Consider the following 14,770-nt stretch of genomic DNA (forward strand, 5'->3'; position numbering starts at 1 on the left):
TGCAGGATGGATCCAGTTAATGAGGGGGGTGCAGGATGGATCCAGCTAATGAGGGGTGCAGGATGGATCCAGTTAATGAGGGGGTGCAGGATGGATCCAGCTAATGAGGGGGTGCAGGATGGATCCAGTTAATGAGGGGGGTGCAGGATGGATCCAGCTAATGAGGGGTGCAGGATGGATCCAGTTAATGAGGGGGTGCAGGATGAATCCAGCTAATGAGGGGGTGCAGGATGGATCCAGTTAATGAGGGGGGTGCAGGATGGATCCAGCTAATGAGGGGGTGCAGGATGGACCCAGCTAATGAGGGGTGCAGGATGGATCCAGTTAATGAGGGGGTGCAGGATGGATCCAGCTAATGAGGGGGTGCAGGATGGATCCAGCTAATGAGGGGGTGCAGGATGGACCCAGCTAATGAGGGGTGCAGGATGGATCCAGTTAATGAGGGGGTGCAGGGTGGATCCAGTTAATGAGGGGGTGCAGGGTGGATGCAGCTAATGAGGGGGTGAAGGATGGATCCAGTTAATGAGGGGTGCAGGATGGATCCAGTTAATGAGGGGTGCAGGGTGGATCCAGTTAATGAGGGGGTGCAGGGTGGATCCAGTTAATGAGGGGGTGCAGGATGGATCCAGTTAATGAGGGGGTGAAGGATGGATCCAGCTAATGAGGGGGTGCAGGATGGATCCAGTTAATGAGGGGGTGCAGGATGGATCCAGTTAATGAGGGGGTGCAGGGTGGATCCAGCTAATGAGGGGGTGCAGGATGGATCCAGTTAATGAGGGGGTGCAGGGTGGATCCAGCTAATGAGGGGGTGCAGGGTGGATCCAGGTGCCGAGGGGGTGCAGGATGGATCCAGGTGACGGACGGTGCCGCACGGACGTGGCTGACGAGCGGCTCTTGCCGGCCCCGGGGCACAGCGCGCAGACAGGCAGCGCCGCGGGCAGCCCCCCCGCCTCGCCGCCCCCCCGCCCCGGAAGGCCCCCGCGGCGCTGCCTCGTTCCGCCGCGCCGCCAGGGGGCGCTCGCGGCGGCGCGGGGGGGCGGGTGCCGCTCTTGGCGCGGCGGCGCGCGCCGCCTTTCTCTGGTGGCGGCCCGGGCTGGCGGGGCGGGCGGTGAAGATGGCGGAGCCGAGCGGCGGCGGGCCCGGCCCCGGCGGGGAGGGCGAGGCGGGGCTGGGCGGCCCCGGCGGGGCTCTCATCCGCGTCACGGTGAAGACCCCCAAGGACAAGGAGGAGATCGTCATCGCGGACGGCGCCTCCGTGCGCGAGGTGGGGGCAGGGGCGGGCCTGGGGGGTGTGGAGGGACGAGGGGGGCCTGGGGGGGCCTGACGTGGGGGTGAGGGACGGAGGGGACTTGGGGGGCGCTGGCTTTAGGGGGGTGACGGGTTGGGGAGCTCAGTGCGGGGGCGTTTTGGGGAGGGAGTTAGCCTCGGTGAGGGGGGGAGGACTTCCGAGGGGGAGTGAGGGAGCCGGGGGCCCTGAGAAGTGGGGGAACGTGGCTTTGGGTTGGGGGTGAGGGTTAGAGGGACTTGGGGGACTTTTGGAGACCTGGCTCTGGGTCGGGGAGAGCTGCGGGGGCTTGCGGGGCACCCCTGGCCTTTGAGGCCTTGCGGGAGCCGGGCTCTGAGGGAGCTGGGAGACCTGGGCAGGGGCGTAGGGGGAACCTTTGAGTGGGGAGCTGACACGAGAGCTGGGGAGAGGCCCGGGGGGCGGAGATGGTCCTGGGGAGAGGCTGTGGGTGGGTTCGTGGGTGTCGAAAACAGGGCGTTGTTGGGGACGTGGGAGGGGGTGTGTGTGAGGGGCTTGGCGAGTGGCTTTGTGGGGAGTGGTCGTGGGGAAAGGGAGCTTTGGGGTGGCTGGTGGCTGTGGGGAGAGGGGTGTGAAGGAGCGGGGTGTGGGGGGCTCGGCCGGTGGGCTGGGCTGTGCGGGGAGTGGGAGGGAAGGTGTTCCCTGGGCGGTTGGTAAGGGAAGGGTGCTGCGATGGGGAGGAGCGGCTCCGGGGGCAGAGCCGGATGGGGGTGTGTGGGGCTGCCTGTGGGGAGGCAGCTGGGGGTTGTGGGGGGGGTCTGGACGCGGGGAGGCAGATCCCTCGGGTGAGAGGAGAGGGGCTGGGCAAGTCTTTAGGGTGAAGGTCGGAGCGGAGGAAAGGGAACATCAGCCCACGTGTGGGCTGGGGGGGTCTGCTCCTGCTCACAGGGCACGGTGGCGTGGGGTGAGCGGGAGGGGGCTGGAGTTTGCAAGGACTGGCTCAAGCTCTGTTGAAATGGCTGTGCCCACCGGGACAAGGTGTCATCGGCACGGCTCTCGCCTTCTTGCCGTGCTGCTGGGGTTTGGGCGTGAGGTTGTGCTGTGAAGGATCTGGTGGAGATCTCGGGGGAGCAGAGTTGTGGGGTAGGCAGGGGCTGTAGGACGTGTGGCCCTCCTGCTCCTTCCTGGTCGGCTCCTGAGAGCCTGTCGGTGTAAGCAGAATGTTAAGCCACAGCTTTGCGCAGAGGAGGGCACAAAGCTTTGCAGCCAGGATGACCTGGGGCTCAGGGCTGCGCTCTCCTGGGCGTTGTTTTTGAGGGTTCTGGTCCTCTGGGACAGGTGTGTGCTGCTTTTTTCCTCCTGGCCTTTTCCTCTTGTATTTCCTATAGTCTGTGGCTTCCAAATGCAAGGCTTTTTTTCCTCGCAAATCAACTTGGGAATGCCCTGCCTGGGCTAGCAATGACGATCTTATTGGCAGGTGTTAATCCCACCCCATCACACAGTAGAGAAGAGGTGTCCGTGTTATGTGGTGTGGCGTGCTCATAGGGAATTCAGTTGCAGAAATAGGAATTGGAGAAGACCTAGTTTATTTCCATTGGCTGATGAAGGATTGTTCCCTTTTCCATAGAGCTCTGTCCTGTATTAAATCAGAGTTGGGCTTTCCCTAGGAAAAAAATCAAATGAGCAGAGACAAAAACAGTTCAGTCATTCAGAGGATAAATGGTGTATTTGGATTAGACCTAAGAGACACACTTGATCTTGCTTTGGAAGCCATCAGCTCTAGTTGAGGTAATTGCTCCATTCTTTCTGAAATTTACTCCACATTTTGTAAGTGTAGAGCTTGTCTTTGGGTTTTTTTGTTTTTCTTAACGCCTCAGACATTCTCAGCAACTGAATTGGTACCTGCATGGGCTCCTTTTGGGTGAGGTGCTGAAGGACTGTCGGTTCTTTATGCTGTTTGCCTGGTGGATATGATATCTGGAGAATAAGCTTTAAATTTCTGGTCTTGGTCCTTTGCCTGAAAAATGCTTTGTTTGTTTTTCAGTTCAAAGAAGAGATTTCCAGGCGGTTTAAAGCCAAACAGGATCAGCTGGTTCTGATCTTTGCTGGGAAGATCCTGAAGGATGGAGACACGTTGAATCAACACGGGATCAAAGATGGGCTGACTGTACACTTGGTCATTAAGACTCCGCAGAAGTAAGAAACTGTTTCGTCTTGGGGGGCTGAGGGTAAACGAACGATGCGAATAAACGATGGGGGAGCGTTTCTGCTCTGTCGGGGACTGAAGCGGAGTAGTTGTGCGAGGCCTGAGCGCTGGGGCGGGTGCGGGCCCGGCAGCGGTGATCTGGCGGGAGAACTCTCCCTGCCGTGGCTTTGCTGTGGGGTTTATCGCTCTTTTCCCCGAGGTTACACAGCTGTGTAAGCGTGGCAAGTACCTGACTCTTCTTAATCACAGCTCGTGTGTGTGGCTTCGTGTATTTTGAGCCCTTATAATTTAGTAATCTTGAAAGAACCCATTGGAACTTGATACTAGTTCTAACAAAGATAAGTTGCTGTTAACAGAAACTACCTTCCCCATGAATTTGTGTGGAAGTTGAAGCTAACGCCCCGGTTTTTCTTTCACTTCCTATCATGCGCTCAGCTCTAAGCCTGTGCTCACGGGTGCCGTGGGAGGCGCGCCGCGCCTGCAGAGCGCTGGCTGTAGGGCAGAACGGTGTTTCTGCGGGCAGGCGGGTGCTCCGCCTCGGTGGGGACGCTCAGCAGCGTGCTCGTTCGCTCGAGTGCTGCGGGCGTGCCCCGTGGTAGTTCGGACACGGTTCGCTTGTGTCCGTCTGCGCTGCGTAGCTCGGCCTGGGGGAAGGACTGAGCGCAGGGTTCGGCGGGGGTAGGCTTGGCCAGCGGAGCGCTGGGCGCAGGAGGTTCTTGGGAACAGTTGCTGTACTTCGGGCGCGGCCGCATCTTCTTGTTGATCTCGAAACCCCCTTCGCAACCATTTTTGGGCTCCCTGCTGCAGTCTGATGGGGCTCCTGGTGAACTAACGGGGCTGTGTCTCTTTGTGCGGTTCTGCTGTCCCCTGGGAGAGCTGCCTTACTGGCTTAGTCAAGATTAGTGCGCTTTTTATTTCCCCCCCCCTTTTTTTTTTTTTTTTTTTTACAAAGACAAGCGTGTGTATTGTCAGCTTCTGCGGGAGGCCTCCCTCTGGATGCTGCCTCTCCAGGTAGCCTGATAGCCTGATGCTGTTTACCACTGTCTCCACAGCAAACTGCGGTACTTGTGAACCATTTCAAAGGGTAAACAAGAGATCTCTCCTGGGTTGCTCATTTTTTGTCCCGCTAATAGTCATAGATAAGTGCTTTCTGAAGACATTACAGCCTCTTCCTGTGCTGAGAGAAACCAAGTGACCTTTCTCCAGCTTCCTTCTTCCTTTTTTGTTCAGCTTCCTATTTGCATTGTTTCCACACTCTGCCTCCCTCTCGGTGGCTGCTGGTTTTCAGCAGCAGTCAGGTGAGTCTGGAAAGTGGACAGGGACCCTCAGGTTTGATTTTTAAAGTCCTAGAAATAAGAGTGATAGGGAAAAGGAGCTAGAGAAAGGGATCATTCTCGCCTTGGGGAAAAAAATAAATCAAGAAATTGTTCTTATTTACTTGTCAGTGGCATAATAGCATTATTTGAGGCAAGTAAAGCGAATTTTTGTGGTCTAGTTTCATGTGAGAGCTCTTCAGCACTAGTCCGGGACACGCTGTCATGTCTGCAGATGCTTCAGAGAATCTTTAAATGTTCTCTTTCAAGTTCCTATAAAAATCCTGAGGAGGAACTGTGATTACAAGGTACTAGCTTGAGTTGGTTTACTCAATAAAGCTCATGTCCGGCATCTGCTGTGCTGTGGCTTATGGCACAGTATGTGCATGTGTGTATGAAAAGAAGCTCTGGTCAACTTTTTTTGGACGGAGGAGCCTTGCATGCGAAGTACAGCCAGTGGTAGAGATGTGAATTCATAGCCAAGGTGGCCAAAAACTTTCTGTAGCTTCATGGGATGGATGCTAGCTGCCTTGTGCCTCAGTTTCCCTCTCTGTAGAGTAATGCTGATATTATTTTTGCCCGCAGGAGCACTGATAGGAATATTCAGTGCATGGGAGGATTTGCAGAAAAGCAAATTCTTGTTTACCCCATGCACTAGCCCTGCTGTAACCTCCTGTGGTTTCTGTGGGAGCAGCAGGAGGATTTTCCTGTTTGGAGCAAACTCATTGCTCAAGGATATATAGCTGAGGTAAATAGTTCAGTGTGATTCAAGGAAGATACAACTCGGGGTAAGACCAGTCAAGCCACTTTGTGTGGGCCAGGATAAAATGTCAGGGGCTGTTACGCATCAGGATGGAAAGCAGATTCCAGCAGATGGAAGGTGTCTGGGAGCACGGCTGGGCAGGTGGGAACGGAGGCAGCCGGGGCTGCCGTGGGGACAACGGGTGCGAAGGGAGGCGCGGTCAGCGTGGGGTGCCCCGTCTTGCGTCCCCCGCAGAGGACTCTGCTCACTGTTCCTGAATCGCAGGGGTTTAATGCTGCCTTTTGTTTCTTTCCAGGGTCCAAGATTCAACATCTGCTGCTTCTGCCCCCAATGCTGCTTCTGCCCCCGCTGCAACCCCTTCTTCTCCCGCTGCCCCATCTCAGCCTTCCACATCCAGCAGCGCCGTTCCCGACGCAGGCAGCGGCAGCCGACGGAGCAGCGGCTCAGGGACCATGGGAGGTCCTGGCGACGGAGGCCCTAATAGTGCTACATCCCTCCTGTGTAAGTGATGGCTGTGAGGTGGAGTGACACGAAAGAAGAATTTCCTAGGATTAGACCAAGGAGTTGGGGTTCTTGACCCCCATAGTCGTCTCTGCTTGCTGTGGGCTTTGCATGAGTCGCTTCCACCGGAACACCTCGGTTTCCCTGCTCAGGATGATGCCGAAGCCCTTAGTGAAGCGTGTGCAGGGGGTGTCCTCCCTCCGAGCTGGCCGCCGTGGGAATCTAGGACACCCCTCGAGTAGTGTGGGAGCAGTTCAGCTGATGCGCTTGTCCTCTTTTTGCAGCTGCCGACAGTTACTGACTCACGCCTCTCTCCCCGTGTGTTGTTCCCTCTCCAGCTGGCTTTGGCGGCATCACTGGGCTGGGCAACCTTGGGATGGGCTCTGCCAACTTCATGGAGCTCCAGCAGCAGATGCAGCGGCAGCTGATGTCCAACCCGGAGATGCTTTCTCAGATCATGGAGAATCCCTTGGTGCAGAACATGATGTCTAACCCTGACCTCATGAGACAGATGATCATGGCCAATCCCCAGATGCAGCAGCTCATGGAGCGAAATCCAGAGATAAGCCACATGCTGAATAACCCGGAGCTCATGAGGCAGGTGAGTCAGCACACCACGGCCTGTTCAAAGCATGTTGAGGAGCATCTTTGTGGACCAGCTTCTGTGTCTGCTCTCCAAAGGGAGTGTGTGAGTGCCAGATTGGTGATTTTAAAGATCTCTTCCTGCTGTAAGCTCCCCACAAACAGATGGTGGTCTTGAGTTATGTGAATACTGATTGCTCAACCCACGTACTTGCAACTCTTATCTCCCTTTCAGGGCTATTGAATCCGTCGTGTGTTGGGCAAAAAAGGATGCTGGGATCATCCTGGTGTGCTGCGTAGAAGGCTACTGTGTTCTGGTTCAGGAATGGGAGTAAAAGCAGTCATGGAGAAGTGAAGCTACTGCAAAAGCTTTTTGTTTCTCTCCATTTCTCTCGATTAGATTAAGTATAGACTACAGAGCTGTGCAGTCAGTATTTTACTACCTATGTCAGCGGAGAGCAGTAGTCGTAGGCCGGGATCCTAGAGGTCTCGGTTTTCTGTACAGTCCCAGCACAGAGCAGACCCGTGTCCTAGAGGACTGGCTGTCTGCAAGACCGGAGGTTCATCGGAGGGGAAGCGTAAGGGACGAGTGAGTTTGAGTGTTAGACAGCCCTTGACAGGACTCTGCCGTTCCCCCTGGAAGACTTGTCAGGAGAGCTTTCAGGGTTGTTGCTGAGTGAGCCTAATTTCCATCTGCTTCTCAGTTATCTTTCTTTCAACCGTGTCGGCCATACATGAAATTCCAGAGCTGCAGAACTAAATTGTGAATGATCCGTACTTAAGCAGCTCCTCAAATGAGATCTGGATGTTCCTTGTGCAGGGGAGACCCATCAGAAGTTTGGAGTGGGTGAATTTCTTGGTTTTCTTGAAATGGGAAGGATCTAGTCTCTTCCACCTTCTCAGTTTTTGAATGCAGTCCATCTACTTTGAGTGGGAACATATGGGTGTTAAATGTTTGGATGTCCTGATCCTGCTTAGAAACAAAACAATCTCATCCAGCTGAATTGAGGTTGAGAAGGAAGAGAGCTGAGCAAGGATGGGAGGAGCCAGGATCCTTGGGCTCTCTTTGCTTGGATAAATGATCTCTCTGCTCTCTGGCTGTGAAACGGGTTTAATTATACTCTTTCTTCTGGGAGCAGAGACTTAACTCTTTCAGTGCTTGGCTGGTAGATCATCAGAATATCACTGGGCTGCTAACCAGTCTCTTGATCCAGTCCAGTCTTCCATGGTGCACATGGGCCTGAGCTTTCCACGTTTTCCTCCTTCTCCCAGACAATGGAATTGGCTCGTAACCCTGCCATGATGCAGGAGATGATGCGGAACCAGGACCGTGCTTTGAGTAACCTCGAGAGCATTCCAGGAGGATACAACGCCCTGCGCCGGATGTACACGGACATCCAGGAGCCCATGTTTAGTGCAGCCAGGGAGCAGGTATTGGGGTGTAGCGTGCTGCGCGTGGGAAAGGGGCCTTTCCCTGACCCCCACGCTCCCAGGGCAGCCTTCCCAAAGCCTGGCTGGTCCTCCCCTCCTGCTCTAGGTGGTGAATGCAGCCACTAGCAGGAGAACGTGGGGCGGTGCCTGCACCTGCTTTTCTGACACGCTTTGGGGTATCTGAGCAGAGGCCTGCCCTCGCCCCGTTGGTCTCCAGGCAGGCTGGATGCCAGCCATCGCCCATGTGAAGGCCCCGTGGCTTCGTTAGCGCAGCCCTCTGCTCTCAGCCCGGCTCACTGTATTAGCTCAAGCCTGACGCCTTTGGATTGGAGCTGGCTGAGCTCCAGCTGGCTCAAAGCACAGGAGGAGTGAGCGCAGGTCTGTCTGCAAAAGGCTGTGCAGACATACTCCAGTCTAGCATTACCTACTGGTATGTCCGGGTGCTGATTTTACATGGATGTTTTGAAGCTCTGCATTTGGGAGCCAAATCTAGGGCCGGGGCCACTTCTTGAGCCTGGTCTTTTTCTGAGCGAGGTGTGTTGTGGATTAGAGATTTCTCAGGAGGCAAATTACAGCGTGTGTTTAGCCAGTTCTGGACCTGGATGAACACGATCAGCCCTTCCCTAGCTCGTACAGCGGTGGGGTTAGCCCGACATTCTCTGCTGGGGCTAACTGATTACGGCTATTTCTCTTTTTTTTTTTTCCTAGTTTGGCAACAATCCTTTCTCTTCCTTGACGGGGAATTCTGATAGCTCAAGCTCTCAGCCTTTGCGGACGGAGAACAGAGAGCCGTTGCCGAACCCCTGGAGCCCCACACCCCCTGCTTCCCAGAGCCAGGCGCCCAGCAGCGAAGGGAGCACTGGCTCGGCGACCACCCAAAGCACACCGACTGTATCCAACCCCTTTGGGCTGAATGCTGCGAGCATCGGGGCTGGTACGTAAGCGAGAGGAGCCAGAGGGGGAGAGAGGAACCGGAGGGTGCTGCTGACTGAACAGGTCACCCAGGCTTCCTTGGAGGGCGGTTCCCTCTGGCATCTGGGTGCCTGTCCGTGGCTGCTCGCCAGATGAATGATTGTAGCCCAGCTGTAAGCACAAATGGGTTATTTCTGGTGTTACTGATGTCCCTGCAGCCCTCAAGAGCATGGGAGAGTGGCAGGCAAAGCGCTACCACGGCTGTCCACAGCCATGTTCACTCTTGGCCAGGGGATGAAGTAAAGGCATCGCTGTTCTATGTCACGTTGTATTTCAGGCACTGCAGCAGTGCTCAGGCTTGTAAGGGCCTTTCCTTTGTCTTCTCTTCCCTTTCCCCTTGCAGGCATGTTTAACAGTCCAGAGATGCAAGGACTCCTGCAGCAGATTTCTGAAAACCCTCAGCTGATGCAGAACATGATCTCCGCCCCTTACATGCGGAGCATGATGCAAACTCTTGCCCAGAACCCGGACTTTGCAGCACAGGTAAAAGTGTTGCAGTTGTCTTCTGTTGTCAGACAGGCCATGAGCACAGTGCGTGTGAGACCGGTCTGCTTCTATCGCTGGAGCGGTTCCTCTTGCAGAAACCAGAGAGCTGAGTTGAACGTAGATGGTTTTGTTGTATTTCTCGGTAGCTTGAAGGCAGTCGCCGTACTGAACCCTGTGTCTTAGCAGAGTCCCTAACAAGAAAGGTGGCTTTCAAAGGGACTTGGGAATGGCCCTTCTCTTTGCGGTCAAGTGGCCCCTGTTCCACGCTGCTGCCAGGAATTGAGCTGTCCTGTTTCAGTTCCCACGAGCAGGGGAATATGTTGAAAGCCCAGGGAGGGAGTCAGCGGCATGACTGACTTGTTCTTTGTGGCTTAGTTACGTAGGGTTTAACAGCCCAGTGGCAGCAACCCTCTGACCCTACCTACGTGTGCTGTCTCTTGCTAGATCATGGTAAATGTCCCCCTCTTTGCTGGGAATCCACAGCTTCAAGAACAGCTCCGCCTTCAGCTCCCTGTCTTCCTGCAGCAGGTAAAGGCCCCTGTCTGGCCCTGTGCTGCTCTCAGCCCCTGGGCTCCAGAGCTTTTCCATCCTCTGTAGGAAAGGGAGTATCTTGGCTGCTTGGTCAAGTGGACTAGGAAGCATGTGGGCTTGGGTGGTGTGGGCTGTGAAAGAAAGGGGATTGCACTGGGGAGAGAGAAAGGAAGAGCTTGTTTAGACAAGGCAGTCTAAATTAAGTAATCTAAATTACCTAAAGGTGGACTTCAAATTAGAGTAGTTAAGCTACATGAAACCCCTGTGTGACAGTCTCACTGTAATGAGTTTACAAAAATTAAAACAGCTAATTGTGCTAGAGCAGCTGGTTCACTGAGGTAAATCAAATAAAATGGCTTTAATTCCAAAGGCATGTGCCCCCAGTTCTAATCTGATTCACCTAGTTCATTTAGGAAATTTGATCTAAACTCTCTGAGTATCTCTAGATGAGCCCTGCAGTCTGGAGACTCAAAGGAGGAACCAGACTCTCAGGTTCGCTCTGGCTGCAGGGCGAGAGGCGCAGCTCTGTGCTGATTGTTGTTCCCGTTGAAAGCTGGTGGATCTCTGCCTGCCAAAGCTCGCGCTGGTTGGTACCGCTGTGTCTCTTTGCCTTTGTTCCCAGATGCAGAACCCAGACTCCCTCTCCATTCTCACCAACCCCCGCGCCATGCAGGCGCTCCTCCAGATCCAGCAGGGACTCCAGACGCTGCAAACGGAGGCCCCAGGACTAGTGCCAAGGTAATAAGCGCTTTCGAGTGGGTTTCTGCAGGCAGAGCTGACATGCTTGGGACCAGCAGGCAGACTGGCTGTTGATTCATTGAGATCTGCTCAGGGCACTCTCGTGGGGACTCTGTGTGCGCCTGCAGGCCTCTGAGCTCCAGCTAATTAGCGCTTTCTGCTTGCCTGTACTTCACGCGGGAAGTCCTTGACCCTTTCTTTTTGGAGGAAAGGTTTGGAAACCACCTGGTCCCTCCCCCATCTTTTGTTTGCCTTATTCAGTATTGGCTGAACTCAAGAATTTTTATCTCTGGAGAGCAGTGTGAGATGCGCAGCCAGGAGGTTGGGTGGGTACGCTGGGACAGACTGGTCTGCCAGCAGCCCTCGGGCCTTCTGCTCTCCGACAGCGCGGGCCATGCTCAGTCTCTGCGGTTCCTTTCAGGCCTGTGCCTCTGTTAGGATTCCTTAATCCCTGCACCTCGTGTGACCAGGATACAAATGCAGCCGGTTTAATTTACAAAGCTGTCCTGTAGCGAGGGCCAGCCTGGCAGAGCCCACTGGTTACGGTGCTGCCCAGCTCTGGGGGGACACCCAGAAGTGCCAGCTCACCTCTGAGCACACCCTGCCTTCCTCCACAGCCTCGGCTCCTTCGGCATGCCTCGAATGCCCCCGTCCTCCACAGGAGGAAGCACAATCCCGGAGAACCCCGTTCCCTCCGCTTCGACGCCGGCCAGTGCCTCTCCAGCTGGGGGTGGTAACCCCCAACAGCAGCTCATGCAGCAGATGATCCAGCTGCTGGCCGGAGGAAGCTCTCAAGTACGTAACGCCCAGCTGCGCGTGCGCTCCTGGGGAGGGACGTCTCCAGGGTGAGCTAGAGGTTGTCCCGATCCCACCCCCCTCTAGGGATCTCCCCAGCAGGTTTCTCTTGACTGTGGTGCTTTATGCCAAGTTTGGTGTCTCGGGCTGGCTAGTTCTTTGGGGTGTAGTAGCCCTTGGCAGAGCTTTGGAGCTGAGTGCCAGGGATCGGTCGGTGTGAGGTTCATGGTTGGACTAGATGATCTTCAAGGTCTTTTCCAACCGAGATGATTCTGTGATCGTTGTCTCGGCGCTGGTGTCACCGTAGGTACGGAACTGGGACTAACCGCCTGCTGTGCCAAAGCCCGTGGCACTGTGGGGCGGTGGGTGATGCCACTAAACGGAGCCTGGGACGCCTAAAGCTGAGCTCAGAGTCCCTGCCCCTGTTGGATGTTGATCTCTGCTGTCTGACTGAGGTCTTTGTCCTTTCCCTCTGCAGGCGCAGAGTCCTGAAGTGCGATTCCAACAGCAGCTGGAGCAGCTGAACGCCATGGGCTTCATTAACCGTGAGGCCAACCTCCAGGCACTTATTGCCACTGGTGGAGACATCAATGCAGCTATTGAGAGACTGCTGGGCTCCCAGCCTTCCTAAACTCTTGTCATGCTGCCCCACAGACGTCAGCACATGCATCCATACACATGCACAGGGGGATCTTTCAGGAAAGCCCACCATCATTTTCATATCTGACAGCTGTCCATGTATTTAAAACAAAAAGATACAGCTTAACCCCTGACCTTCCTACTAAGTTAAGATTTCATGTTGAAATGCTCTTTAACTGGCTTGTATGTGGATTCCAGTTCTCATCGTGGCCACAGAGACTTCAGATGTGTATTTTTTCCTAAATATGCCCTCTGTCTCAGACACTCTTCTCTCTCTCTCTAGATGGTAGAGGCGATACTTCTAGTTACTTACCTGAATGATTGTGTTTTGAGTAGCTTGATTTTAACTGTACATGATTCCCTCCCCTAGCCCTCCTTTCAGGCAAATATTTAAAACTTGAGCCAATTCAGGTTTTGGTTATTTCTCCCAGCATCTTATCGATAATGGATCAAAAGAAAAATTGAAATGACCTGAAAATTTCTGATGTCATTTGTCTTGATGTTCCATTGGATGAACTGAGCCTGTGTCCCTTGCACACAGGTGCCTCTGATCTCCTGGTAGAGGGTTAATGTGCATGAAAACTACATTTGAAGTGTGGCCTCTTTACACTCTTGGGATGGTGTAAAGGAGCCTCGATGCCTTCCGGGATCAGGCTTGCTGTTCTTGAACTTGAGTTGAAAGTGCCGTGCAGAAGAACGTGTTTTGAAAGGTGTGTTTCTGCCCAAGCAATTTAGTTCTCGCGCAGTGGTGTCAGGGGTTTGTTGACTCTTGTGCTCAGTAGGCTCGTTTCTGAAAGTGTAAAAACAAAAAAGGAAATTGAAAAATCACGATCTTTTCGCTTCACTGGAAAATGCTGAAGTTCATGTTCTTTCCAGTTTAGATCCATCCTCCATTCCCCCCCCCACCCCCCCATTTTGGTGTGTTTGAATGTTACGACTCTCCAAGAAACTCCCCGAGGACCAGCAGGGTGATACTTTCCCAAGAGCCTCCATGGCTGTGTAATTTGCATACCATTTTTATCAAAGAAAAATAAATGCGCACAACCATCTGTCTCCCTGCACTCCATGTATCTTCCTTGATTGCCACACCTCAGCTGATTGAGTTCCCCTAGTTCCTTGTAATTAATGTCTTGTCCCCCGCGCTTACCTCGTGCAGATGGTGAGGGGGGGTCGTGCAACCTCCCCACCTGGCCGGGCTTCCTTCCCTCTTGCGGTAGGAAACCTTTTTTGACACTTAAATTCTGCTGAAGGCTTGTCCAAAATCTGGCCCTAAACGTGCCTGTTTGGAAACTTCCTTTGAATCAGGGATTTTCGAGTATGTGTAGGACAATTTCTGCTGGTTTTGGCTAACCTGAGCCACACTATAGAAGGAGCCAGCGGGTCCTGCTGACCCGGAGGGGTTTGCTTGCAGCTGGCCAGTCCCGATGCCCCGGGAAGCAGCTCGGCGCAGTGGATTTTACCCCTGTTTTTCTGTAGGAAGCGCGGTGTTTGCTGTTAGGTGGGTGTCTGTATTTTCTTTTTTTTTTTTTTGATAGGGGAGGATTGGGCAGTGAGAGGGAATAGGAGGAATCCCAGTGCTGCTTTCTTGTATGCCTGTAAAACCTGCTGCGCTCAGCTTGCTCCGGAGTTGGAGATGGGATCTATCAATACCGGGGGTGGTTGCAGGGTGTAGGTGGAGCAGTGGCTGCTTGAGAAAACACGGGAGTGTGTGCGGGCTCCTGCCTTTGTGTATCTGCATCGCAACGAGCCTGGGGTTTTTTAGATGAGGATTTGGAAAGCCTGGCTTTTAATCTCTTCTCTCGGAGGCTGTGCACATCCGTGTGGATCTTGCAACCTCTCCTCAAATGTGAGAAGAATTTGCAGAGGTGTGTAAGGATGTTCCTGATTGCTCTGGCAGGGCAGAGCTCTTTCTAGTGTTGCTCATCGGCCCCTTGGCACCTAAAAATGGGCTTATGAAAAGGCCTGTACGGCCCTTCCTGCTCCCTTAGGTTTGGCGGCTGCCCTCTGCCTGCACTAAGCTCTGTTCATCTCTGCAAAGGCTCCGTCCCCGGAGCCAGCTCGGGCAGAGAACGCGTTTGTGGGACGATGGGGTAACCAGGGAAGAATAAAGAAGGCGGCGGGAAGGCGAACTGGTGTTGCTGGGTCGCGGGGAGTGGAGACATACCCTGTCTTTGCAATGAAGTTGTGCTCTGCATTTGAACCTCTTTGAAAAAAATCAAAACTAGTCCCAAACCCTGTAGTTTCTGGCCAGCCAGAAACAATCCTTCCAGCTCCCTCCTCGGTGTGGGCGAGATGTGCTGATGTGTAAATCACACCGACGCGAGGGTTCTGTGTGCGTGTGAGGGCAGCTGGTCTGCTCCTCGCTGGCAGGACAGAAGCTTCTGACCTGTCCCTTCGCTTTGGACACCGAGGGACTTGGAGCAGGGGGGGGGGGGGTCCCATGAGTCCAAAGCAACGAGCCTGCGGAGCGGGAGGGTCCTGCCAGGCTGCGGCTGCCAGCGCTGCCTCGCCTGGGACCGGCGAGACTTGGTGATGCTTCAGCATCACTGGGGTGAGGCCGGAGCTGAGCT

At 54.3% G+C, this 14,770-nt stretch overlaps 1 protein-coding gene across 2 annotated transcripts; it reads left to right on the forward strand.

The window, feature by feature from the left end:
• The first annotated feature begins 1,089 nt into the window (after positions 1-1,089).
• Positions 1,090-13,253, forward strand: UBQLN4 (ubiquilin 4). 2 transcript variants are annotated; one of them, XM_074853151.1, is made up of 11 exons: positions 1,090-1,264; positions 3,288-3,439; positions 5,821-6,026; positions 6,365-6,627; positions 7,881-8,039; positions 8,748-8,973; positions 9,355-9,494; positions 9,942-10,025; positions 10,651-10,766; positions 11,384-11,561; positions 12,040-13,253. In XM_074853151.1, exons 1-11 carry the CDS (start codon positions 1,115-1,117, stop codon positions 12,190-12,192), a joined length of 1,827 nt encoding a protein of 608 aa, XP_074709252.1. In that variant the 5' UTR covers positions 1,090-1,114; the 3' UTR covers positions 12,193-13,253. The 2 variants fall into 2 exon arrangements, with proteins under 2 accessions (XP_074709252.1, XP_074709253.1); XM_074853152.1 differs by lacking the exon at positions 9,942-10,025.
• The last annotated feature ends 1,517 nt before the right edge of the window (positions 13,254-14,770 follow it).

This window comes from Strix uralensis, chromosome 32 (genome assembly GCF_047716275.1).
Source record: "Strix uralensis isolate ZFMK-TIS-50842 chromosome 32, bStrUra1, whole genome shotgun sequence".
NCBI classification, from domain to species: Eukaryota; Metazoa; Chordata; class Aves; order Strigiformes; family Strigidae; genus Strix; species Strix uralensis.